This window comes from Hyperoodon ampullatus, assembly GCF_949752795.1.
Source record: "Hyperoodon ampullatus genome assembly, chromosome: 9".
In the NCBI taxonomy this organism is placed as follows: Eukaryota; Metazoa; Chordata; class Mammalia; order Artiodactyla; family Ziphiidae; genus Hyperoodon; species Hyperoodon ampullatus.
Genome location: NC_136922.1, coordinates 57,834,995 through 57,854,197, shown reverse-complemented (window position 1 = coordinate 57,854,197; position 19,203 = coordinate 57,834,995). Strand labels below are relative to the sequence as shown.

Here is a 19,203-nt window from a genome sequence, read left to right as displayed (position 1 = left end):
AAACTATTTTGTATGTTACTGAAATGGTGGATATATGACATTATGCATTTGGCAAAACTCATAGAACTGTATACCACAAAGAGTGACTCCCTAGTGTAAACTATGGACTTTAGTTAATAATGATGTATCACATTGGTTCATCTATTTTTTAAAAAATGTGCCACATCAGTGCAAGATGTTAATAACAGAGAAAACTGTGTGTGGCGAGAGAGGAAGTGTATGGAACTTTTTGTAATTTCAATTTTCCTATAAACCTAAAACTGCTCTAAAAATAGTCTATTAGTTTTAAAAATGTAAAAAACAATGAAGGTGCAATAAAGACATTTAAAAATATATACTAATAAATCCAACCTTGCAAGATTGTGAAAAGATTAAGCGCAACAATGTACACGTGGTGTTTAGAACACTTCCTGATAGATAATAAGTAATAACGTTATTAATAATGTTAGCTATTGTAATTGCTTCATTAGTTTGGTCAACATATTTATTCATATCTACAATGGACCATTTTTTTCCCTCCAGTTTTATTGAGTTATAATTGACATACAGCACTGTGTAAGTTTAAGGTGTACAGCATAATGATTTGACTTATTATATACATCATGAAATTATCATCACAATAAGTTTAGTGAACATCCATCATCTCAGATAGATTCAAAATTAAAGAAATAGAAAAAAAAATTTTCTTCCACGTGATGAGAACTCTTAGGATTGATTCTTTTTTTTTTAAATTTATTTATTTTACTTATTATTTATTTTTGACTGTGTTGTGCCTTCGTTGCTGCATGAGGGTTTTCTCTAGTTGCGGCGAGTGGGGGCTCCTCTTCATTGCCGTGCGTAGACCTCTCACTGCGGTGGCTTCTCTTGTTGTGGAGCACGGGCTTTAGTTGCGCCTGCTTCAGTAGCTGTGGCTTGAAGGCTCTGGAGCGCAGGCTCAGTAGTTATGGTGCACGGGCTTAGTTGCTCCACGGCATGTGAGATCTTCCCGGACTAGGGTTTGAACCCATGTCCCCTGCATTGGCAGGCAGATTCTCAACCACTGCGCCACCAGGGAAGCCCAGGATTTATTCTTTTTTTTTTTTTTTTTTGCAGAAATTCCTTTTATTATGTTAAAAATATTCCTTAATGAGCCAGCAATTATTTATGTGAAGAGTCCAGAAAACAGACTTATGACAGTATTAGTCTTGTCCTTGATTAGACGTTTATGAATTTATACTCAAAACATTATTCCCCAGAGTCAGTTAATGAAGGTCTAAGAAGCTGTGAACTTGAAAGAGCTCCTTCCTGCTTGTCTGGCTGCTCCAATCAGACCACAAGACTTAGTTACAAGGAAGGAAGAATTTTTCTCTTTTGAATTTAAAGCTTTACGACAGTTCGGATGCTCTTTCCTGCATGCACCAGTTCAAAGGCTCCGTTAATTTGGTCAAAAGGCAAATTGTGAGTCACAAATTCATCAATCTTTATTTTTTTGGACATATATTTGGACACCAACTTTGGGACGCTTTCTACACTCTTCCATCCTCCAAAGGCAGTGCCTTTCCACGTGTGGCCTGTTACCAGCTGGAATGGACGAGTGGCAACTTCTTCACCTGAGGCAGCTACTCCAGCCACCACGCTGACGCCCCAGCCTTTGTGGCAGGCCTCCAGCGCTGCTCTCATGACTTTCAGGTTACCAATACACTCAAAGGAATTGTCCACTTCCCCATCTGTTGTCTCAACGAGCACTTCCTGGATAGGTTTACTGAAGTCCTGGGGGTTAATACACTCAGGGGCCCCAAACTCCTTAGTCCTTGTGAATTTATCTTTATTGATGTCCACACCAATGATCCGGGATGCACCAGCCACCTTACAGCCCATGATAACTGCCAATCCAACTCCTCCCAGGCCAAAGATGGCACAAGTAGAGCCAGGCTCCACCTTGGCAGTGTTCACAGCAGCACCATAACCAGTTGAAATGCCACAACCCAGAAGGCAGACTTTATCCAAAGGGGCTAAAGGATCAATTTTAGCAACAGAGATATCAGCCACAACTGTGTATTCAGAAAATGTGCTGGTTCCCATGTAATGTAAAATTGTCTTTCCTTTACAAGTAAATCTGCTAGTGCCATCTGGCATTAATCCTTTCCCTTGAGTGACTCTTATCTTCTGGCAAAGGTTCGTTTTAGGATTTAGACAAAACTTGCACTCTCCACACTGTGGGATGTAAAGTGGGATGACAGTATCACCTGCCTTCAGCTTAGTAACTCCTTCACCAACACTTTCCACAATTCCAGGACCTTCATGTCCCAAGATCACTGGAAAACTCCCTTCAGGATCAGCCCTACTCAGGGTATAGGCATCAGTGTGGCAAACTGCAGTGGCAATAATCTTAATTCGAACTTCATGAGCCTTTGGGGGTGCCACCTCTATCTCCTCTATGGAGAGAGGCTTTCTAGCCTCCCAGGCAACTGCAGCCTTGCATTTGATAACCTGGCTCGCCATCTCCTCGGATTCCGGTCAGCATGAAGCGAGGACTCGGGAGGGGCCCCACCGCAATGAAAGATCCCAGGATTTATTCTTAACCACTTTCATATACTATGCACTATTAAGTAGTGAACAAGACAGAAAAGGTTCCTGCTTTCATGGGGCTAGAAAGTATTCAATCATTTTATCTTTTTGTTGTTTATATTTTTGTATTTATATATTGTTTCAATCTACCCCACTGGATAGTGTTTCCTGAGGCATTATTCTTTTGTGTTTTGAATGGCAGGCTGCCTAGAAGTGTGGATACATTTTAATATCTCCTTGTTGACCAACCACCCAGTGCCATTTACTTGGTTTGAGACCTTAATCTATGTTCTTTGTTTGAGACCCCAACAATTAATAAACCCAGGAGAATTCTTTTCTTTCCTACTATATACTCAGTTTTTTGCTGGGGTTCTAAACAACTTAAAATGATGGCCCCTACAACTGTTTGGGGACAGAAGAGCAAAGCACTGGGGATAAAAATGGAAAAAAAAATCATAAAATACTAAATTACCTGGTAATTGACAGCAATACTACTATCATTTACAGGAATACATGATTGATGTCGTTTGGGTAACTTAGGAATTTCATGGAAAGAGAAAACTGAACTAAAATCTTGAAGCGTTTGTATGGGTGGAAAAGAACAAGAGAAGATTCTGGGAGCTTGGAAAAATACAAGTAAACCACAGCAGTGGAAATGACAAATATTATGTTGTATTCATTTTTACACTGCGTGGAGAGTAGGACCTAGTGAGGTCCCATAAATGATTGTAGAAGTGGGGAGTCTGGGGACATCAGGTTTGATGAGATCGGCATGTGGTGATGGGGAAACAGAGGAGAAGGGACATGGAAGATACACATTTTGAAGATGAAACCAACAGGACTGACTTATAATAATCAAGCCCTTACAGTTTCAAAGTGATTTCACTATATTGTGTCCTGGTCTGGCATTCCTTCTCACAGAATTGGTGTCAGGATCAGCAATGGCTCTTAACTCCATCATACCAATGTCCCCTTTTTGTGACCAGCATTTCAGTGAAGCCTTTACTCTCCTCAAATGAAATTCATTATTAATTTAATATAATTGCCCACATAATTTTGAAATTATCAACATAACACTGTGAATAAAGGAAACTTCAGAGAAGTGGTTAAAGAATACATTATAATATGTAAAAGCCCAGACATGACTATACCAGAAGACGTAATGAAGTGGTCAGATACACCTATATGTGGGGTGACGGCTACTAATGCAGACCCATAGAGATGTGTTAATAACTCACATACCGCAACTGGCACGGGCTTCAGTGACACGATTCTGCAAAATGGTGGGTGACTCTTGCTAAAGTCCCTAACAGGAAGAAGTCCAGTCTTATCTCAATTATTCAGTAGTTGCATTCCCAAGAATTCAGGGTGTGTTAAAAACCATGCAAAAATATTTTGGTAAGTACGTGAAACAGAGTTAAGTTCTGTGCTCGAATAATTATAAACAGGTTTCACCTATGAAAATGTCTCTTGGCACTTTGGAAAATCTTGCGGATATGGGACAACTTCTTTATTGTGCAAGACTGAGACATTTCAGGACATCTAACATTCCTGGTCCCCAGGCATTAGATGCCAGAGACCAACCCCCCACCCCATCACTGTGGCAACTAAAAGTGCCCCCAAGGTTTCACAGCCTGAGAGAAGAGTACCCACTGAGAACCACTGGCTGGATGCTGGCTCTTAGGTTTCAGCCTCATGACTTAAGGACAGTGACAGATAAGGAAGTTGGGAGGGGGAGGATTTGGATGTTGAGCCAGAAAAGGAGTTGGCTGCAGTGCTTTCTTCCTCAGTCAAGGAGAGCCTTCACTTTCTTAAATTCTTCAAATCTGGCTCTTCCAATCTCGTAAGAGTTCCAAGTTCTGAGCCCAGATAGAAGATAAAGTGAGGGGAAAAAGATGATATTTCATAGTAATAAGTGCAAACCCTGTTTGACTTATTTACTGTAAGAGCCAAGAAACCCAGCCTAATCCCCTGCCCTCCACATTGGCTCATTGGTAGGCATATACTGTGTCCCAAGAGTTCAGGAGAAATCTAGTTCTAACATGAATCCTTGAAACATTTTTGAAATTTAAGCCTTGTTATCCTTTAAACTATAGGTGTGATCTTATTCCATTTGTTTTTCAATTTTGTAAAGTATGCAGTAACGTCTAATCCCTCTTGGCATTTGCATTTTGCACAATTGAATGTCTTCAGCAGATGTGCACGATGGTCTAGTATTAGCACTCTGCCTGTTGCCTTTTGCTTGGGAGTCTTAAATCAAACAAATCAAAAGGGCTTGATTTTCTTAGAGTACTTTTTAGAAGATTTCGAGCCTTAGATTTTCATTTAACAGTGATAACACACATACACCTTCTTTCACAAGTGTGAATGTGCTGTATTTGATTTGTAAATAGTCATTTAGCCCAAAGATATTGGGCATACTTCAAATGCAAGCCAGTGAATGATATTCCAAGAACATAAATCTGTTTGCAGCCTTATTCCAGGACCAAGTTTATCCATTTGTCAATCAGATGCATACTATTCACAGGATAACAGATTAGGCACATTGAGGAAATCAGAAGTGAACAGACACTTTAGAGCCTCAAGGAGTCTATTATCCAGTCTAGGGATGATAAAACCTCACATATACAATCATAAGCAGAAGGTGAGATGAAATACTGATGGAGTCTCTAGGGATGAAATAGTACTTTCCTCTGAAGAAGGCTTCCTGGAGGAGGTGAAATTTTTAACTTGATGATTTTAATGATTCATTAAAATCTTGACAAGCAAGACACTTTGAGGACCGGTTTTTTTGAGCTGAAGTAAATGTGAGCAGAATTTTTGTGTGTGTGTGTGGCTTCCCATCACTTAATATTATGCATTTTCCATTTATTGTCTGGATGTAATTAAGTGACTAAATAATTGGTAATAATTGCTACAAAGAATCTCGTTTGACATTTTTACCTTTTTGAAAAAGTCCTCTAATTTAGAAGCTGAATCTAAGCTTTGGTTTTTCCATTGAAGAATTCAACTTTTACAACTCCAGATTTCAACCAGTGCTATGTTTGAAAACTCCGGGATGTACCTTAAGCCTTACTGAGAGTAAGGTGCAATCAGACATAAGGCAGATCTGTCAGGATGGTTATACAAAGCGTTCAGCCACTAAGGTAGGAAAATGGTCTTGCTACCAGGTGTTTTCCATGTATTGAACTTGAGGACAACACAGACACTGAGCCAGAGCACCCAGGACTCTCTGTGGTTCCCTGCTCTTCCCATTAGACTGTCTGCTTCCTGGGACTTGGATCTAATTGCTTCTGCTCCCAGGTTATTAAGGTCCATCTCCAAGCCCCTCTGGCCTCTGCCTGTACCACTTACTGCAGGCTGGAGATTTGACTAAGAGCAAGTTATTCAACATGAAATTTGGCCCAGATGACATGTTTGTCTCTTGAGATATCCACACCCCAGTTTTCGTTGTAGCATTATCTACAATAGCCACAACATGGAAACAATCCAAGTGCCCATTGGATGGGTAAATGGATAAAGAAAATGTAAGATGTATATGTATCCCCTGGAAATGTAAGATTCCATATATTCCATATATGTACATATACACAATGGAATATTATTCAGCCATAAAAAAAGAAATCCTGCCTTTTGTGACAACATGGATGGATCTTGAGGATATTATGCTAAGTGAAACAAATCAGACAGAGAAAGATAAATACTGTATGTTCTCACTTATATTCAGAATCTAAAGAAGCCAAACTCATAGAAGGAGAGAGTAGAATGGTGGCTACCAGGGGCAGAAGGTGGGGGAAATGGAGAGAATGTTGGTCGAATGGTACAAATTCCCAGCTGTAAGATGAATAAGCTCTGGGGATCTAATGTATAGCATGGTGACTATAATTAACAATGTTATATACTTGAAAGCTGGTAAGAGAGTAGATCTTAGATGTTATCATCACACACACAAAAATAGTATACTCTGTGAGGGAATAGAGGTGTATCAAATCATCACATTGTACATCTTAAACTTGCGTATGTTATTTGCCAGTAATATCTCAGTAAACCTGAGGAGGGGAAAGACATGTTTGTCAAAACTTAATTATCCTTGTGTTGGAAATGTTTTCTCTCTGATCTGGATGGTAGGTATAGGTATATAGATTCTTCAAATTACAGTCTTAAGATCTGAGCATTTCATGTATGTTATATCCCAAAAAAATGTAAAAATAATAATAAAACCCACTGAAGTGTTGCCAGTTTTGGTCTATCCGGGGGTAATTTTGCAATGGTATGTGCATTTTCAAGCATTTAAAAATAAATTTTTAGTGTTTTTCTTTAGTATTCCTTTAAAAATTCTTTTCTAGTCAATTACTTGAAATAACCCAAATAGCTAACAGTAGAAGATTTATAGTAATAACTACTTGTACCTCAAAATTGCAAACAGCTTAGTAGAGCAATAATTGTACCCTCCCCCCACCAAAGTTTGTGAAACAAAAGAAAGGAGGAGAAAACAAAACTTTTGGGGAAAGAGGATGAAAATACTTGTTGCAGAACCACCTTTTTGATGCTTCAAGATTTCCAACATTTAAATACCTAGAATTTGGAGGTAGTGTGACTAAATCATCATTTTGACCAACGTGTTGTGTTTACCAACTTGCATGCAGTCTCACACTTTTCAGCCAATTTTCCCAGCCACCCCTACCCCTCCTGCCCAGCCTCCATCCTAATGTCTGTAGCTTTGGGTTCAAATTCAGACCGAAGTCTAGTGGTGAGTGAAAATCACTGATGATGTCAAAGGGAACAAAAATAGAACTTACAGGAAAGTCTTTACCTTTAGTTGTGGTTGTCAAGCTTCAAGCACCAAAAAAGACAGAGACATTCCCTTCTGAGAGAGAGCTTTTCAAAAACAACAACAACAAAAAATTTGATGCCACTAAATTATAACATTAAATCTGTAAAGTCAAAGAACTGTACATAAATTAAATTTGAATTTCTTCTCCCCAACACACCCAGCCAGTCTCATCAACTTGGATGGATTTACTGATGGGATCGAGTGCTTCTTAACATTACTATTTTTTTTAAAGATAGCCATTGAGCCTGAACTCTTTTGTTGGAACAGGACAGCTGGGAAGTGGTGGAAGGACTGAGGGGAGAGATGAATTACACCCAGGAGCCACCAATTCAGAAAGGATTTTTGCTGAAAAAAAGGAAATGGCCCTTGAAAGGCTGGCACAAGGTAAGAACTGGCCTGGGACGCACCTTCGTTTGCACCTACATTCCCCACTCAGGACCCGGTTCTTAAGCACTTATATTTAATTTGAAGTTGAGCATGGAGACCAAGAGAAGGATGTTTAAATGGAATGTCTTTTTTTTTTAAATTTCTTTTTGGCTGCGTTGGGGCTTCGTTGCTTTGCGTGGGCTTTCTCTAGTTGCGGCGAGCGAGGGCTACTCTGTTGCGGTGCGCGGGCTTCTCATTGCGGTGGCTTCTCTTGTTGCGGAGCACGGGCCCTAGGCGCGCGGGCTTCAGTAGTTGTGGCGCACGGGCTTAGTTGCTCTGTGGCATGTGGGAATCTTCCCAGACCAGGGATCAAAACCATGTCCCCCGCACTGGCAGGCGGATTCTTAACCACTGCACCACCAGGGAAGTCCCGGGAATGTCTTAATGAATTCTGCTTTATTCCCCACAGAGATTCTTCTATCTGGACAAAGGAATCTTGAAATATGCCAAGAACCAAAGTGATGTAAGTCGTCTTGTTAATCCAGTATGCTATTGAAGAATTCTAAAAGGCTAGTGGTTGTCAGCTCATGGATGAGATTGTGCATATTTGGGAATTGCATTTCCTCAAACTGGAAATCAGGGAGGGGTGGTGGTTCCCTCTCAGGAAACAGAGGTGCCTGCTCCCCACTGTCCCTGCTCTGGGTTTTGGGTGGGCTCAGTTCACCCGCCAAGTAGAGGTGCAGGAGCCCCTATCAACACCCTACTGGGTATCCAGGCATGGGTTCTGGTCTTAGGGTTGTGCTCTGGGGTTCTCTGGGTGAGGGAGACCTCTTCACAGTGAGGTAATAGGAACAAAACAGAGAGTGTGTCCCTCCCACTGTTATGGGGACTGAGGGTTTTAGTGGAGAAGGACCTTGGTGAAGGTGACGGGAGGTTCCCCTGTGTGTGGACACCAGGCAGACAGCCCTTGAGGACTCGGAATGACTGCTGGTCCTGCCCTTGTAGGGGTCCCTCTCTCACCCAGCACTTCTCTCCTCCTGTCTTCCTCTCTTCGCCTCTCTCACGGTGCTCACCTTGTTGGGGTGAATGCAGAAACGTGCCATAGTGCCTGACCCACAGTGGCCTGTATTAGCTTCCTTACTCCTCTTTTAATTTTTATTAAAAAAAAATTTTTTTTGGTTTCTTCAGCTTCTAAAGAAATTTTTAAATTAATTTTTATTGGATTATAGTTGATTTATAATGTGTTAGTTTCTGCTGTACAGCAAAGTGAATCAGTTATACATATATCCATTCTTTTTTAGATTCCATTCCCATATGGGTCATTACAGAGTATTGAGTAGAGTTCCCTGTGCTATACAGTAGGTCCTTATTAGTTATCTATTTTATATAGTAGTGTGTATATGTCAATCCCAGGCTCCCAATTTATCCCCCGCTTCCCCTTTGGTAACCATATTACTCAGCCATAAAAATGAATGAAATAATGCGATTTGCAGCTACATGGATGGACCTAGAGATTATCATATGGAGTGAAGTAAGTCAGACAAAGACAACTATCATCTGATATCGCTTATATGTGGAATCTAAAAAATGGTACAAATGAACCTATTTACCAAACAGAAATGGAGTCACAGATATAGAAAACAAACTTACTCCTCTTTTTAAGTCACTTCCAAATGAATTTAGACACCGGAAGCTATTTCTGCAGGAGGCAGTGAAGTTAACAGGTGAATTCACTGTCATAGGAGTCATGGGGCTAACTTTTTAGTTTCCTCACCTTCTTGCTTCCTCACTTAGCAATGTGCAAACTGCTTGTTACTTAACCCTCTGTAATTCAGTCTCCTGTCTGTAAAAGGGGAGATGTTTCCTCCCTCACAGGTTAAATAGGATGATGTGTGTATAGCACTAAGCTCCGTGCTAGTTCACGCTAAGTACTGGAGAAGCGTAGTTACTATGTTTACTGTTAGTGGGTGTGGAAGGGGAGGGTAATGGGAAAGAGTGTTAAGGATGTTCTGATGGTTTTTAACACTGTGGTTCTCAAGGGGCCCCCTTTGTGCCTCTGCAGATAGAGAGAGAGAAGCTGCATGGCTGCATTGATGTTGGGCTCTCGGTGATGTCTGTGAAGAAGTCGTCAAAGTGCATAGATCTGGACACCGAGGAGCACATTTATCATCTGAAGGTGACACTGCTTCCCAGATGCTGTCTCCTGTTGCACAGAGTTCCTTTATGTTGTGAAGGGATTGTCAGTTATAGCACCGTTGGTGATGCGTTTTGAATTTCAAAACATCCAGCCAACATGTAGAAGATCTTCATTATCAAAGTATTTCTAAGGATATATCTGTTGATATCTGGATGGGACAGTTCTTCTTTGTGTAGGACTGTCTCTTACACTGCTGAACGTTTAGCCTCCTTGTCTCTTATCCCCTAAATCCCCCCCTCCCTTGTGATTGTGACATCAGTAACAAAAAAACAAAAAACAGAAAACTTCATGTTTCCAAATACAAACCCCCTCTACCCCCAGGCAGTACCATCTTTAGTGAAGAACCATTTACCATAGGTTAAAATGTTTCCTGAAATAAAATATGATCTTTAGTCTGAGAAGCCCCATCTTACAACTTCGACTAAATTTATAGGGATTCCATTAAAATTCGCATACCACAGTGATGTCAAAAATTTTTCCCCTAAAGGATGGGTCTCCAAATAGTATCTCTGAAAGCTGCTTAACTACCCTCTCCTGCCCCTTTTCCTGCAGGTGGTATAGATAGTTAAAAGCATGAAGCAAGAGCTTTGGAGTACAGATCTGGTTCAGATCTTGACTGCCTGGCTACTTACTAGCTTTCAGCCTTTGACAAATTATTTAATCTCTGAAAGTCTCAGTTTTCTCACCACCCTCCCACCCCGACAATGGGAGTTCCAGTGCTCATCTTGTAGGGCTGCATGTAGAAAACTTGACGTAATGCCTGACCCACAGTAAGCTCACTATGTTTATGTATTATATATAACTATTAGGTGGTACCTGAGTGTTAGAAATTAATTGAGAAAATGTTAAGAGTCTTTTCTTACTTGGACAAATTACTTGGAATATTGGGAATGGGGGCTGCGCTTTGGGAAAATAAAAGCATGAGATTATGAACTCCCCATCTTATTGTGTCCCTGTCCTCCCCATAGCACGTCGTGGTACTTGGGCAAATACATGCTTAGCACATACATGGGCTTGATTGCCCCCACGGCAAAGACGTCTCCAGCCCACCCTATCGATGTGCCGAGGATGAGAAGCCCTGCTGTACGCAATTACCTACAGCAACAGGCATAGGGGCTTAGGCTTGGGGAGTAGTATATATTTGACTGTCCTGGGCAGTCAGTTAACAACATCTGGGAAATGAAGTACATTTCAAGAACATAATTTAAAGGAGACAAATAGATGTGAGTCTGTGTTGCTTCTACTTGTAAACGACACATCCAGTAGCACCTGGAGGGGTTTTAAATCTTGTGTGTACTTCTAATCAACATAACAAACATAAATTCCAACCGAACACTTCCTAAGTGAAGGATGTTGCTGACATTTATTTCCACATCCTTGCTCTCAGTAGCAGCATTAGTAAAGATTTTAACTGAATTGACCTGGATTTTTCTTCTTGGAAGTTAACCTACCATACATCCTTTTAGGGTCTTTTAAATTGCCACTTCATGAGTCTCTGTGTTCTCATATATAGATATCTATCATTTTTCATTTTGAAAGTATTAATATACCATCATACACACACAAATATTGACTATTAAGAAATATCTATGGTACATAGGTGCTTGTTATATTCTTTGTAGTACTTTTATGCACATTTGAAATACTTTATAATAAAAGTTACTAGATACAAACATTACTTTTCATAGAAATTATACATTGATAGTCACTCCTGGAGAGAATGGCTAAAAGTTTGTGTTTGTGTGTTTGAAAAATCCTGGAAATCACTGATAAAACTTTATCAGATTTTTGTTTTCTAAGAGTGGGAGAAATGTTCTTTTAAGTAACCTTCACATTCATTAACATATATTCCTCAGCAACATATTCTTTGTCAGAGAAGATTAACAAGATTAAATATTTTAGGAAGAATTTATTAATTCATTCCAGTTCAGAGAAGATTGGTGTGAAAAGTCTGAATTATAAAAGAGTTTTTTAAAAAAATGGTGCTAATATTTTTAGTACGGTTAGTAGAAACTGGGACAAGAGAACTTAGAACTACTTTAAGAGATGGATAAATGTAAATTTCAGCTTATTTGTTCTTTAATATTTCCTAATAATAACATAACAATTGGAGTCTTTCATAGAATGCCTAAATGTAGAGTTTATGAAGACCATTTTTACTCTCTATCTCCTTCTCCAGCTTGTTCCATGGACTACATAAATGTAGATGAAGTCAATAAACTGGTATTTCCACATTTCTGCACATGACAGCATGAAGAGGTGCTAGGAGTGACCTCAATGTGCTGACTAATTGTTCCTTAGAGTGACTGACATTCTCGTCTCCTTTCAACCCAACATAATCTAGGTAAAGTCAGAGGAAGCCTTTGATGAGTGGGTATCCAAACTTCGCCACCACAGAATGTATCGTCAGAATGAAATCGCCATGTTTCCACACGAAGTTAATCACTTTTTCCCAGGATCTGCTGGCACAGACTCTGGTTCTGGGGTCTTGGACACCATTTCCAGTAGTAAGGTAATGATTTGCCGATAATGAATCTGAAGGAAGGTGGCTTTGTGGGGGTGGAGTCTGCTCTCGGGGGCCGTGTCTGAGGAAGGAAGGTTTTGTGGGGAGGAACAGGGTAAGCTTGAGCTGGGATTTCATTAGTCTGTGTGTCCACTCAGTCAGAACGAGGGCCAGAAGGGCACCTATTAATGCTGAGAGTGTAACTGGAGAACAGCATGTACAGAGGGATTTAATATCCCTGAAAGCTCCAGCTTTCTCTTGACCAGTTTGACTTCAGTTGGCTTTCTGGTTGTAACATGCAAGAGGTGCACTTATAGTCATACAGAATTGCAAAATCTTTCCCAACATTTGTGCCATGATTTCAGTGTGGTTATCATTTGACAGAAGAGAAATCAGGGGCCCGTAGCATGGTATGGCCACGCGGGTAACAGCTGGAGGTCTCAGGGTCTCCAGGGGAGTGCTTTGCTAGAAGCTTCTTCCTTATTATGGGCAGATGGCTTCCATTAGCTACGAGCCCACTTTATTATCCTTTACCCTAAAGTGTTCCCACCGAGCTCTGTTTTCATTTACAATGTGCTTTTGTCATCTGTGGAACAGCATAGCAGTATATCAAAGCAGAATTCATTTCAAACCGGAAGCAGTTTATCATTTTCTTGTGGTGGTGAGACTCGAGTTCCATTATGGTTACAGTCTTCAGAGGACATGGAAAAATGCTCTAAAGGTAGAGTGACTCGAAACCTCTGCTTCTTTCTGTCAAAACCTCTGCCCTTAGATTACACTGGTTTGGTATTCAGACCCCAGATGAATTTGTATCCTCCCCCTTCACTGGTCTACATTCCCTGTCATATTTTGCTTATGAAGTCTGTACTCGTGATCAACAAAAGGCACTTTCCTTTAGAGTTTTATGTCTTCCCCTGGGTGTGCGTGAAGACAGGTTTCCTTTTCTGTTCTTTAAGCACCGATGCCTGATTTCCACATGGCCTACTAAATCACAGAATCCAGGGATGGGGTCTGCACAGTTCGCTATATTTTTTTAAGTGCCAAAAATGCATCTGATGCACATCCAAGAATTTAAATCACGGTTCCAGAGGTGGGTGGGTGAACCAAATGGAGATCCCCACCAAACGGGTGTTCTCTACCCTGGCTGCATGTTAGAATCGCCAAGAGAGCTTTTAAAATGCAGGATACGCATGCCCAGGCCCCTGTCCCAAAGAATCTTTTTAAATTAGTGTGGGATGGGGCCCTGGCATCACTAGTTTTCCCACAGTTCCTCAAGTGATTCTGATAAGGAGCCAGGGTTGAGAATGCTTACCGTATGGAAGCTCTGTGTTCTCAACCTTAATTAGCTAAAAATCACCCAAGGAACTAAAAAAAAAAGTCACCAGTGGGATTGGGGGTGTTCTAATTTAATTGCCTGGAGATGGGACTTGGACATAGGTGATTTTTAAAATTTCACCAGTTGATTTTTAAAGTGTAGCCACAATTGAGAACCACTATCAGAGAAAGATGCCTGAAAATTGCATTTTTGCCTGTTGAATGCAGATATTATCACACCTGGAGCTATATAAGTGTTGCCCTCCCAATAAATATGAGCTTCACTGAGTGACATTTTGGGACAGTACTCCCTGAAGTGTTTTCCCTGGACCAGCAGCATTGGCTTGGCCTGGGAACCTATTAGAAATACGAATTCTCAGCTTCAACTCAGATAGACTGAATCAGAAACTGGGGGATGGAGCCCAGCAATCTGATTTAACAAGTTCTCCAGGTGATTCTGATGATACCAAAGTTTGAGAGCCACCGTCTTTAGGCTTTTGGACCTTGATTTCTCAGGAGAAACAGCCACCGTCATCCAGTGAACAACACCTTGAGGACTAGCTTTTGAGTTAGTGACCCAGGAACTGGACTGAGGATGCTCGTAGGTCCTCTCAGGTCAATCTGTGGAGGACCATCGTGGTCCTCTTGCAGGTCCATGATTGACAACGTTATCCTTAGAGACCAATACACCCTTCATTTTAATTTCATTCATTTAAGTTGTGTTGGGTCCTTACAATCGGATAGTGACAGCCTGTTCCTGAAAGATTAGAAGTAACAATGATGGTGGTGGTGATTATGATGGTGACGGTGATGATGATGATGATAATGATGATGATGATAATGATGATGATGATGGTGAAGACTGATTTATTTAGTGCTTACCATATGCCGGGTACTCTAAAAGTACTCTACATCACCTCATTTTTAACTCAATTATCCTGTGAGATAGGTATATAATTACCCCCGTTTTCCAGATGAGGAAACTGAGACAGAGAAGTTATGTAATTTGCCCAAGATTCACAGTTCGTAAAGTACATTCAAACTGCGGCAGCGTGGTTCTCCAGATGTATGCCCTTAACCACAATGGTCTACTGCCTCTCCTGTAAGAAGGGAAGTGAAGTTTCCTATCCTTATGAGATGTAAAAGCAAATAGAGATAAATGAGAAAAGTAGCTGGCACTAGCATAGGGAAGCTTGAATGCAAGATAACTGTGTTTGACTCATCCTCTTGCTTTTCTCCCACAGACCTGGCACACTGTCATGCCTGCCTGGTGGAGATGAGCCAGCTCCTGCAAAGTATGGACGTCCTGCATCGGACATATTCGGCTCCAGCTATCAATGTCACCCAGGTTAGCCAGATCCCTCTTCTGTTTCATTCTGGCACTCTTCCGCTTTCCTCTCTCCTCCCAGCCTTTCACTAACAGGGAAGTTGTCTTGTTGGTTGCTTCAGCCAGATTCAAGGGGATGGAGGTGGTCGCTTTGGTGTGTCTTTCCCTATTGGTTTGGTAGACCTTACTGTCTGTGCTCTCTTTCCTGTTTTGAAACAAAGGGTGGAGCTTTTGAAAGTCCCAAAAAGGAAAAAAGATCACATAGGAGATGGCGGTCCAGAGCTGTTGGCAAAGACGCTAAAGGAACGCTTCAGGTAACCCTTGCTTCCCTCCACGGGCTGGTTTCCTCATGGACATATGCTGGGGACTCCTTGGACTCAAAGAGAAGAATAGACAAGTGAATATTCTGTAGTTATTCTCTCAAATACCCTGTGCAGAGAGAGGAATTCAGTCACTTAGATTTTCTGGAAGATTTTCTGAATACTAGAATAAGCATGTAATGAATATTGGGTAAAGGGTTTTGGTTTCCCCTTCTTTAATGCTTAGCCTGTGTGCTCTCTTCCCTGCTTCGGTGTGTGCGTTGATTTGTGGCTGCTGTGGTCGTGTGCTCTGACTCACCTCTTCTGCTGCAACTCAGTGGATTCACCATCCTTCTGAGCCCACTGGCTGGAGTCTCTGGGAGCAGGACATTGTACAGACTCTCTCTTGCCTCTTGTCTCCAACCTTCCAATCCCCCATCAGAAGTTCACTGCATAACGCTAGCCGCTGACTTTTCCCAATGCGCGGCTAAGCCAGAAGCCACGATTTGCAGCTCAGCCATTGCATATTAAATTGCAGCATTGTCAGGGTCAAAATAAATCAGAAACTTACAGAAACTGTTATACTCATATATTAATAACTCTGGTTCAAAGCACTTTATGGGTTGAACTTAAATACTTTGAAAGCAAAGAGTGATTTGTATATAAACATGTGAGAAGGAGGTTTGTTTCGTAAAAAGCACCAGGTGCAAGTAAAGAAAACATTTTTAAATCTACCCCATTAACTATTAGCAACCTAGATGCTGGGTGATTATTGCCAGGAGAAAGGAAATGAATATAAACGAGAAACAGCCCAACTGCTTTAGCTATCATTTTCAACCTGTAGCTTTAATGCTGTGATCACCTCCAAAGGAAAATGTGATTTCTCACCCATTTTTATTTTGCAAGAAGCCAGTGAAAGTTTCTGTGACAAGTGTTTTCCTGAGTTTTCATATAAGTTATCACTCAATAGAAAGACTTTTCTATAGAATGTTCTTAGTACTTTCCAGTCCTAGAAACAAGTAAATATTCTAAGCAATTCGTATCTAAAAAGAAATATCTCCCTTTGGTGTCACTTCAGGTCCCAAAACCTTTTTCTGGCTCAGTAAGACTGCATTCCTCCAATCCTAATTTGTCAACACTAGATTTTGGAGAAGAAAAAAATTATTCCGATGGCTCTGAAACCTCATCAGAGTTTTCTAAAATGCAAGAAGATCTGTGTCATATTGCCCATAAAGGTAAATGAGTTTTCTTTCTTCCTAACGTGTTTGATGAAAATGTTAAATGTTCGTCCGAATGTGGGATGTCCTTGGAGAGGGGAATCTTAGTTGGTTCGTTTTCTGCTCTATTAGGATTTCAGACAATCTAATTTTTATTTTATTTCCCTGGTAGTACAGAGTGTATTGGCCAGAAGTTTCTTTTTAACTCTGTAGGGGAGAAGGTGAGAGCCTTAAGTATACTTTAAAGGCTGAGCAATTTATATGCTGCTGATGAGAGTGTAAATTGGTACTTCTCTGGAGGGCATGTGACATCATGTTTCAAGTTTTTAAAAAGTCTGCCTATCTAGCAATTCCACTTTGAAGGATTCATTCACAGGAATTAATTTAAAAATTATCCAAACAAAGATATCCATCATAGCATTGTTTATCATATCAAAAATTAGAAATAGATTTTCACCATCATTAGGAAGATGCAAATCAAAAGCATAGTGAGACATTACCATGCACCTATTAGAATAGCTAAATTTTTTTAAAAAACTGACAGCTGGTAAGGATCCAGAGAAACTGGATCTCTCATCCATTGCTGGTGGCAATGCAAGATGGTACAGCCACTCTGGACAAGAGTTTGGCAGTTTTATATAAAACCGAACATGTACTTACCATACAACCCAACATTCACATTCCTGGGCATTTATCCCAGAGAAATGTAAACTTAAGTCCACAGAAAATCCTATACACAACTGTTCAGAGCAGGTTTATTTGTATCAACCAAAGACTGGAACAACCCAAATGTCCTTCAGCAGATGAATGGTTAAACAAAAGGTGGTACATCCATGCAGTGGAACACTACTCAGCAATAAAAAGGAATGAACTGTGGATACACGCCACAGTGGAGGGGATCTCAAGGGCATCATGTTGACCTAAAATAGCCAATCTCAAAAGGTGTCATAGTGTATGATTGAACTTATTAACACTTTTGTAGTGATACAAGCATAGAGATGGAGAAATGATTAGTGGCTGCCAGGGGTCAGGGACAAGGAGGAGGGCAAGTATGATTATAAAGGGTTAGTAAGAGGAATCCTGGTAGTGATGGAAAGCTCTATATCCTGATTCTAGTGGTGGATCCACGAATCTAGACATACAGTAAAATTGCATTGACCACCATACGTGTACACATATTCACAAGTGAGAGCTTGTCAAACCGGTGAAATCTGAATAAGAGCTGTAGGTTATACCAATGTTAATTTCCCAGGTTTGATGTTGTACCAGAGTTATGTAAGATGTTACCACCATGGGAAACTGGATGTAGGGCACCCAGGGCTTCTCTGTACTGTTCTTGTAACTTCTGTGAGTCTATAAAAATTTCACAATAGAAAGTTTAAAAACAAAATTAGAAATAACCTAAATGCCTGACAGTAGAGGGATTGGATTTTTAAAATGCAATGTAATCATATACTAGAATACTCAACAGCTACAATAATAATATCTACCTTATATCGAACACAGTGTCATGTCAGGTATTTGCTAATAAGCACTTAACATGCAGTATTTCATTGAATTCTAGCAGCAACCCACAGAGTGTGTATGACTGTAACCTCTTTTCTGTGCACACGTGAGAAACCTGAGGCTTAGAGAAGCCAAAGAACTTTGTGAGGGTCACATGGTAGAAAGTAGCCAACCTGAGACTTGAATTCTAACCTGCCTGACCCCAGAGTCTGTGCTCCTCACCTGCTGTCTCACTGCCCTCACAGATGGGGTAGCCAGGGTTATTTTTATTTTTTATAGGTATTGGAAGATTGACACAACATATTGAGCAAAAAACATAAGGTATGATCCCATTTTTTTTTTGGAAAAAATAAACTATATAAATCTGGCATATATAGGTATATTAAAAAAGTCTGAGAGGATACAAACCAGCATTTTAGTGATGGAGACTGGGAGTACTTATTCTGCTTTTTTAAAAAAAGTATCATAGATGTATCATTTTTTAAAGGATAAAATGAGTTAACATTTTTTAAATGGGAGGGCAGTACTTGAAGTGGGAGGAGAGAAGACGTTTCCTATTTTGCTTTTCTCTCGTCACCCTGTATTTTTCTTCCTTTACATCACTGATTCCTTTGGCTCTTTTCCCTTACCCTACCAACTTAAAATAAAACACGTTGGTTATGAGGAAACCATTTTATGCTCTCTACAGATTCTTACCTCAAACTCTTGTCCAAGTGACGGTTAGAACCTTGTCCATGTTTGGCAGTACAACTTATCTGTAAAATGGGAAGAATTACCTGCCCCACCCCTTTAAAGATCTTCACACACCCCAGTGTGGCTCCCTAGTATTAAAGGACCACTTGTAATTAGGTTGTTTCATTTTAGGTTTCGTGGGAGGAAATTCCTATACAGTGCCATTACTTTTTAATAATATGCACTGTCTTTTTAAAAATGAGAAGATAGTGCCTCCCTGCAGAAGGGAACTATCCTGATTTTACCTGCCTTGAAGAAGCTGCTTCCTCACAAGGACAGAGTTTGCTATATTGAGTTGATCCCCTGATCCTGTCCTCCTGCAGAGGGCCTGACATTGTGCAAGGTTTATAATGGGCCTCAG

The 19,203-nt window shown here is 40.5% G+C and overlaps 2 protein-coding genes across 5 annotated transcripts in view; one reads left to right on the top strand and one right to left on the bottom strand.

Annotated features, from left to right (window-relative positions):
- OSBPL3 (oxysterol binding protein like 3) overlaps positions 1-19,203 on the top strand; it is a gene marked incomplete at its 5' end in the record, with an annotated part of 89,270 nt that overhangs the window by 14,782 nt on the left and 55,285 nt on the right. For 2 of the 4 annotated variants that reach the window (XM_079711926.1, XM_079711924.1), the window contains 8 exons: positions 7,649-7,765; positions 8,217-8,270; positions 9,810-9,923; positions 12,289-12,456; positions 13,045-13,168; positions 15,006-15,109; positions 15,310-15,402; positions 16,466-16,622. In XM_079711926.1, the coding sequence (XP_079568052.1) occupies positions 7,649-7,765; positions 8,217-8,270; positions 9,810-9,923; positions 12,289-12,456; positions 13,045-13,168; positions 15,006-15,109; positions 15,310-15,402; positions 16,466-16,622 (931 nt within the window). The remainder of the gene's footprint in view (positions 1-7,648; positions 7,766-8,216; positions 8,271-9,809; positions 9,924-12,288; positions 12,457-13,044; positions 13,169-15,005; positions 15,110-15,309; positions 15,403-16,465; positions 16,623-19,203) is intronic. The other 2 variants (XM_079711927.1, XM_079711925.1) reach the window with 1 other exon arrangement.
- On the bottom strand, positions 1,357-2,481 carry LOC307058149 (alcohol dehydrogenase class-3-like; the record flags this gene model as incomplete). The annotated part of the gene is made up of 1 exon (XM_079711563.1): positions 1,357-2,481. The coding sequence occupies one exon, from the start codon at positions 2,479-2,481 to the stop codon at positions 1,357-1,359; it is 1,125 nt and encodes a 374-aa protein (XP_079567689.1).